The sequence below is a fragment of the Ursus maritimus genome, unplaced genomic scaffold, assembly GCF_017311325.1.
Source record: "Ursus maritimus isolate PB19 unplaced genomic scaffold, ASM1731132v1 scaffold_4, whole genome shotgun sequence".
Lineage (NCBI taxonomy): Eukaryota > Metazoa > Chordata > Mammalia > Carnivora > Ursidae > Ursus > Ursus maritimus.
In genome coordinates, this window is record NW_024426552.1 from 88,567,389 (window position 1) to 88,575,979 (window position 8,591).

Consider the following 8,591-nt stretch of genomic DNA (forward strand, 5'->3'; position numbering starts at 1 on the left):
TACATTTGAGAGGAAAAAAAGAAAGGAAGATCAAGATGGTAGAGAGATATGAGCCTCTGCTATAGAAATCTCTAGAAGAGGTAATTTAACATAATGGAAATGCATCTAATATTAGCAAGAACTAGGGCCAAACCTAACTACCACTTACTAGCAACAGAAATTGGGTCAGATCAACACTCCACTATCAGAAATAGACAGAACACCCTGGCAAAAACTAAGCAAAGAATCAAAGGCTTTGAATGCCATACTTGACGAGTTGGACCTCATAGTTATATATAGAACACTACACCCCAGAACCAAAGAATACTCATTCTATTCTAATGCCCATGGAACATTCTCAAGAATAGACCATGTTCTGGGACACAAAACAGGTCTCAACAGATACCAAAAGATTGAAATTATCCCCTGCATATTCTCAGACCACAACGCTCTGAAATTGGAACTCAACCACAAGGAAAAATTTGGAAGAAACTCAAACACTTGGAGACTAAGAACCATCCTGCTCAGGAATGACTCGATAAACCAGGAAATCAAAAATCAAATTAAACAATTTATGGAGACCAATGAGAATGAAAATACAACAGTCCAAAACCTATGGGATACTGCAAAGGCAGTCCTAAGGGGGAAATACATAGCCATCCAAGCCTCACTCAAAAGAATAGAAAAATCTAAAATGCAGTTTTTATATTCTCACCTCAAGAAGCTGGAACAGCAACAGAGGGACAGGCCTAATCCACACACGAGGAAGCAGTTGACCAAAATTAGAGCTGAAATCAATCAAGCAGAAACCAGAAGTACAGTAGAGCAGATCAACAGAACTAGAAGCTGGTTCTTTGAGAGAATCAACAAAAGCAGATATAATTCACCGGCAAACTTATCCTTAAAGTAGATAGAGAAAGTGCACCCAGATTATTAAACTTATGAATGAAAAGGAGAGGGTCACGACTATAAACACATTCATTGAAATTGAGCGAATAGGAAATTTTTATCAACAGCTATAGCTCAACAAACTAAGTAACTGGAAGAGATGGAATCCTTCCTTGGAAACCTATAAACTCTCAAGATTGAAACATGAAGAAATTGATTTTTGAACAGGCCAATTAATTATGAAGCAAATTGAGCCTCGTTAGAAACAACCTTCCAAACAAAACTCCAGGCCTGATGTATTTTCCTGGGGAATCCTTACTAAACATTCAAAGAAGAAATAATACTATTCTCCAAAGTTATCAAGTTCTTTAAAAAAAGAGAAACAGAAGAGCTACCAAACTCATTCTCATGAGGCAATATTATCTTGATCCCCAAACCAGGCAAAGACCCTCAAAAGTAGAAACAGACCATTTCTAACGATATCAATTGGCACCAAAACTCTCAACAAGATACTTGCTAATAGAATCCAAAGTACGCATCAAAAGGATTATCCATCATGCATCAGAGTTGGATTCATACCGGTGATGCAAGCTGGTTCAATATTCGCAAATCAATCAGGTGATACATCATATCAACAAGAAAAGACTCAGGGATACCATATGATCCTTCAACGATGCCAAAAAGCATTATGACAAAAATACAGCATCCTTCCTGACTAAAACCCTCAGAGTGTAGGAATAGGAAGTGTGTAGCATTTTTCAATCTCATATAAAGCCACTCTATAATGAAAAGCCTCTTGTTTGCAAATATTATTTCAACTGAAAGCAAAAGGTGTGCTTCCTTCCCTTCTCGAAGATCAGAACTCCGACAAGGATGCCCATTCTCCACTATTATTTATAACATAGGTCCACTGAGTCCTTCCTGCAACAGCACGTACGCTAAAAAAGTTGGGATCAAAGGATTCAATCGGGCAAGATGCTAACAGGGCAAAATGTCTCTCTCTCTGCAGATGACATGATACATATGTGGAAACCCAAAAGAAGCCGCCTCCCAAACTAGAAGTTATGGAGCAACAGTAACGTGGCGGGATACAAAAGTACAATGTTCAAAGAAATCAGTCTGTATTTCTATACACGCATTAACGAGACGGCAGAAAGAGAAATAGGAATCCGTATCCCATTTAGAATAGCACCAAAACCACACGTGTACATACGGTAATTAACCAGAGACGTGAAAGGATCTATGGATTCTTGACATCAAATCACTCTTGGATTAGATTGAATGAAGTACACCAAAATGGAAATGGAAAATTCACTACAGCGTTCTATGGATCAGAAGAACATATGTTAAAATGTCACATCACCCATGTGTGAGCACAATTCATAACTTCTATGCTTAGTCCTCGACTAAAAAAATACTCGAGGACATTTTTTTCTTGCTGAACTGAAACAATAGTCTCCTTTCAAATTTCGTATGGAAACAGAAAAGGCCCCGAATCTCCAAGAACTGTTGGAAAGAAACAAAGCTAGGCATCACAATGCCGGATCTTCAAGCTGTACTACAAAAGCTGTGACTCAGCTAAAGACGCCAGCATGCACGTGTTCAACAAAAAAACAGACACATAGAATCCAATGGAACAGAATGAGAGCCATGGAAATTGACTCTAGCTTCTTTTTGGGCAGATAATATTTGACAAAGCGTGAAAAACATCCAGTGGGAAAAGACGATGGTGCCTTCAATCAAATGGTCAAGCAGGGAAATTGTAACAGCAAATCAAAAGAAGAATCTTGACCATCTATTCACACCAGGTATGAAAAATTAACTCCAAATGGATGAAAGACTTGAGTAAAGAGTAACAGGAAATCATCAAAACTTTAGAGGAGAACATAGGCAGCAACCTGCTACGCCAACATCGCCAAAGAACTTTTTCTATGATCATCCCCAAAGAAGAGAAACAAAAGATAAATGAATGGAATATGGACTTATCACATCAAAAACGTATTTTTGACAGCCATGAAACAGTCATAAGCGAGGCAGCCCATTGGAATGGGAGAGATATATTTGAAATGATGGTTAGACATAAAGGACTGGTATCCAAGATCTACAAAGAACTTCAACTCAATACAGATAGGTAAAAACAAATAAACAAACTCCAAAAAAAGTGAAAGATAGCAGAACAGACACTTTTCCAATGAAGACTACAAATTATGTAACAGAGACATAGAAAATGTTCAAAATGTCATTAGCCATCAAGGAAATCCTCAAATCAAAACCACACGTTTAGCTCTTTGAGCGATATTATACGCTCAGTTGGCTATACGTAGAGCAGAACACTCACGCGCACAAGGGTGGAACAATAAAGAAACAACAATTGTTGAGATTGAGAAAGGATCCCCTTCCCACATTGTTGGTGGAATGCAAGTCTGGTAGCAGCCACTGGAAACCGTGGAGGTCCCTTTAAAAGTTAAAAATTGAGCTACCTCATATATCCAGCCATTGCACTACTGGGTGTTTACCCCAAAGTACTAGAGTAGTGGAAGAGAAGGGCCATAGGCGCACCCCCAACGTTACCATAGCAGCAATAAGTCCACCATAGAATCGTGGAAGGAGTCGAGATGCTCCTTCAACAGATGACTGGATTAAGAAGCTGTGGTCACCATATAGACAATGGAATATTACTCAGCTATATCAGAAAGAACGAAAGTTCTCAACATTTGCTACAAACACGCGCACTGGAGGAGATAATGCTAAGTGAAATAAGTCAAGCAGGAGAAAACATCCCATCATATGATTTCTCTCATCTATGGAACATAAGAACTGAGGAAGATCGTAGGAGGAGAAAGGGATAAAGAAAGGGGGTTAGAAGGTGGAATGAAACATGAGAGACTATGGACTATGAGAAACAAACCGTGGGCCCTCAGAGGGAGGGTGGGGGGAATGGATAGACCAGTGATGGGTAGTAAGGAGGGCACGTATTGCATGGATGGTTGACTGGGTTTTATAACTAATGAATCATCGAACTTTACATCGGAAACCGGGGATGTACTGTATGGTGACTAACATAATATAATAAAAAATCATTAAAAAAAAAAAAAGAAAGAAATTGGGTCAGAACACTTAACCTCAGAACCTACTTCCTTATTTATAAAATAAAGATAGTAATATCTTTTCTACATCCAAATTCCAGTTTCTGTCACATGTTATCTGCCTATTTGGCCCAGTGTTGACAGTCATCCCATTTTAAGCACTCATCTTTCAATTTTGCAAGGATAAAACCCTAAAGAAATATCTAGAGAGTAATTAACATATGGCTAAAACTATCATGGGAAATATAAAAAGATAGACTGAAAAGTGCAACTGGGACCTGTTTTAAATGAGAGTAAGCCTATTGATAAAAATGTGTTTTTTTTTTCCTTCAACTGCACAGGAAAATATTATAAAAGCTCTATTTAAAAACTATAGCAAGGCGGGGTGCCTGGGTGGTGCTGTCAGTTAAGCATTGGACTCTTGGTTCAGGCTCAGGTTGCCATCTCAGGGTCGTGATCTCAGGGTCATGAGATCAATCTTCACCTCCGGCTCCATTTTGGGTTTCTTGACAGGCTCCGCACTAGGCGTAGAATATGTTTGAGATTCTCTCTCCCTCTCCCTCTGCCCCTCCCACTCATGTTCTCTCTCTCTCTCTCAAATAAATAAATATTTAAGAAAAAACTATAGCAAGGCATCTCTTGAAGTAAAAGATGTCCTTCCTGTTAAACAGACTAAAGTGGAGAAAATGCTTTGTTTTTTGTAAACTTACTTAAATGCAGTAAGTTCTATGGGAAGAGGATCTTTGTTTCATTCATTACTGACTCCCTTGAAGAGTACATGATGAAGGCAATTAAGAAATAGTTTTAGATTTATACAGTATGCACAGATTACAGTGTACTTGGCACAGGGGTAGGGGTTCATCTGCCTTGGAAGGTGACCATACGCAATTAAAAAAAAAAAGATAAGTAATAACAAAGGAAAATATATTTAACACCTACAGAATGCAGCATACCTATTCCTATAGCTCCTGAACCGTCATTTATAAACTTCTAGAAATCTGTTGGAGAATTTATAATCCATATGCAATATATATTGGTATATATGTAGATATGAAATGACTAATATTTTCTTGAACCAGAATAATATGATATCTAGAAGTCACCAAAAGAGACTCTCCATGATAAAGAGGGAAAAAAAGTTAAAAGTTTGAGGGAAAAAATTCTACTCCTCTGCTGAAAGTCAAGCTCTAAACTTTAGTTTTGTTTAGTTTAAAAAAGGCTATTTATATAGAATACTACATTTAAAATCTTTGTTATTTAGACTTTAGAGTAATATACAAACAGCTAATAAATGAACAAAACTTATTTAATAATAATAGGATATATTAAATTCCAACACGAAATATATTTTTTAACTGCTTAACATAAAAACACACAATAGATTTGGACTATAAACCACACAGACTGAAGTAAGTATCTACAGATTTTATCCTCAAGCTAAGCACTAATTAGTCAAAGTTTGCCAAAGTAAATAGAACAGCCTTCCACACCTCTTCGCCAACTCCCTCACAGCCGGTGGAATCAACGATACAAAGAACAATGAAAAATAATTTTCTAATGAATCTATTTCCCCTTGAAGTTGTATGCAAGGAAAGGTCACTTTCTCACTTACTAGCTTACCTATTCGGTATCCTTATCATTTTCTTGATTGTACATATTTTCATGTATTAGGCTCTATTTATACATTCTTCAATAGCATCTTTATTTATGACTTTGTGAATCAACAACTTCGTGATAGGAGGTGAAAGTCACTTAGCTAATTACACATGCTTGATAAGCCGCATAATCATAACCACTGCAGTATTGTACATTAGTTGGAGGCATGTAAATTACTGCAGTTATTCTCATTTGGGGAAAAACAAGAGACTTTGTTTTAGTTGTTTAAAACACTTTGTGCTCTCTATCCACCTTCTCAAGTATACTGCGCTTTTAACCCACATCGTGGCATCAACAATAAAATAAAGGTCAGATCCCATTCTACTAGTATGACCAAAGAAATAAAAACAAAAACAAAACAAAACAAAACTCAATTTAATGCAAATACTCTGATCGGCAGTTGAGAATTTAGTTATATGAAGCTCTTCCATATAATGCAATCCTCGCAAAACAGAACAGTTTAGACACTCCCTGCCCCACAAGGATGTTGTAATGAAATCTGACTTGGTCCAGCCAGCTTAGAAGTGCATAGAGAGATAGAATGTACAGCACTAGAATATTAATATGACTTCTGTATGAAGATTGGAAATTCTACAAAGTTACGAATAAGGTCAAAATAACACTTAGATGATTTACTGCCATAGAAAATCATACTCTCCTATGAGTGATTTACTGGATGTTATATAAAAATGGAGTGTGGACAAGCTACATTCAGATGCAAGCTTGCAGCTGTCAGTGTCTACATTTACTCAATCTGGCTAGAGGATGATTTGAAGGTTGATTTAATTGTAGCTTCTGAATCATGTTCTTCCCTATGTTTTAAATTGTTTAACATAAATACAAAAATGTTAAAGTAATTTTGAGACTGTAAATATTTAGTATAAAAATCTGCAAAATCTCATTCTTTTCTGGAAGAGTAACTGAAAATATAGACTATCTGGGAAAAAATATCTTTACTTAATAATGGTAATTGCCCAACAGTTATGGCAAATTTACCCTGATACGAGAAAGTTCATAGGGCGTTCAGAAGTAGCTAAGAATAAACAAGCAGAAAACTATGTTTGTGACTGAACTGATCAGTTTTAAGAGGAACAGAAATCAGTATCTGGAGAATAGGGTTCAGAGAAAAAGTCAACCAGTTGGCAAGACGGCATCATTTGGGTTCCTTGCAGGCAACGTCATAGCCTAAATATCTTTCCCTTTAAACACAAAGTCAGAGCAGAGATTCAATTCCTATTGATGCTACCAGCACCAGAACACAAGGCACCACCAATGAGTATTGTCAATATTATCTACTCAGCTACAGCTCTCTTTGATCATCTTTCTATTCCTTCACAGGCTTCGTTAAATTCCAAAATCACCTAACCATTTACTTCCCAGCATCAGCAAATCATCCTTAGGGAGAATATCTTCTTCCTCTGCAAGCTTTTTCCCCCATTTTTTATTTCCACTTTTATACATACCTCCTTTTCTACATATTTTCTTGCCGGGTTTTCTGGCACATTCCTTGGATATTCTTTTTACTGAAAAATGAATAGAAGACTAGAAAATAACATGGCGCTCCATCACAGACCGCCGGAACATGCAACACCACTATCTAACTTAATATGCTCCTGCATTTACTGAGTGCGAAAGATCCCCAATTCGTTGAGCCTGCACATGCAATGGAGACATGTTGATGCATCTTCTCAGAAGTCATTCGGTAGGAAATGGAAATTAGGAACCCATTTCTACCTAAATATACGTGCTGTGGAGGAAAGAAAATGAGTAGGCACAGGAAAAAAATAAGAACAGATACACTAACACACATAAACAAAAAGAGCAGCATGCAAGCATGTAAAATATGTCTACATGCCAACAGGAAAAGCCATGCATGCTACCAGTACACATGAATTAATATCGTTAGAACTTAGAATAGAAAAGAAAATATAAATTTATCTCCCTGCTTTTCCTGCAGAAAACTCACCATCCTCAGTTGGAACGTATATGTTTAAATATAGGCAATCTTCACTCTGATCTTGTACATATGATGAAACCACATCCAAGTTATTAGTAAACCACACAGGAAGCATGACTTCCGGCAATCTGCCATCGATGATGTTCTGGGGACACACGGGAGCAAACTGGGTCGCATTCCTGATATCTGACCAGGGAGATGGTGGTTCTGGAGGCTGAAAACGATGTTCCCCTGTGGGTGGGGCTGCATAAGGAACCCCAAGAAATTGAATTACAGGCCCCAAAATTTCATTATTGAGTTCTTTCTTGATCCCTCTTATCTTGCCGAAGTTGGTAGTTACCAGGGGGTCTGCATCATCCAATTTTTGTGAAAGCACATGGGCGGCCTGAAGTAAACATCCCAACACGCAGAGAGTCAATGAGGCACCCAATCCCCTGTGTACCAAGCATGCCATTCCTGCTCTCCAAACATAATTTGGCCACATGCATCTGGGCAGTGCCATGGTCCCACATTAGTTGTGTAGTTGTCTGGTTACAGTGAGGCAAAGGTATTTGTATCCGCTTGAGAAAGACCGTATAATGGTAGAATACACCTCCGACTTCTTCAAGGCAAGCTTGTCAAGAAAAGCTCAGAAAGCTCTTTATGCAGCCAGTATCTCCCATCGATTTCACATGGATTGAAGTAGCATCTTCAATCATCACTATTTATCAGACCATATCCTATTGACCATTCTGTTTTCCATAGTAGCGACGTGACAAGAGTGGCCATTGACTGTAGATTTCCCTCTTACAAATCAAATCCAGTTAGCGGCAGGTCTGCATCCTAAAGAAAATGAAAATAAATCATTAGAACGAACAAGCTAAAATAGACAGAGCGATAACTAGATGTTTTACAAGCTACAGAAATACATAAACAGTGGCTAGAGTCAGGTAGGTTAAATACTACTATAGGAAAATTGTGGCTTGATGTGAGATGACAGGTGAAATAACTGATTATTAGATTATCGAGAAACTTGCCTGCTGACT

The 8,591-nt window shown here is 37.7% G+C and overlaps 1 protein-coding gene across 6 annotated transcripts in view; it reads right to left on the minus strand.

Moving 5' to 3' along the window:
• The window catches only part of NLGN1 (neuroligin 1), a 637,479-nt gene extending 629,372 nt beyond the window's left edge, over positions 1–8,107 (minus strand). For 3 of the 6 annotated variants that reach the window (XM_008705324.2, XM_008705323.2, XM_040621591.1), the window contains exon 1: positions 7,576–8,107. In XM_008705324.2, the coding sequence (XP_008703546.2) occupies positions 7,576–8,068 (493 nt within the window). In that variant the 5' untranslated portion in view covers positions 8,069–8,107. Of the gene's footprint in view, positions 1–7,072; positions 7,133–7,575 lie in introns of all 6 variants that reach the window. The other 3 variants (XM_040621592.1, XM_040621590.1, XM_008705325.2) reach the window with 2 other exon arrangements.
• Positions 8,108–8,591: the final 484 nt, after the last annotated feature.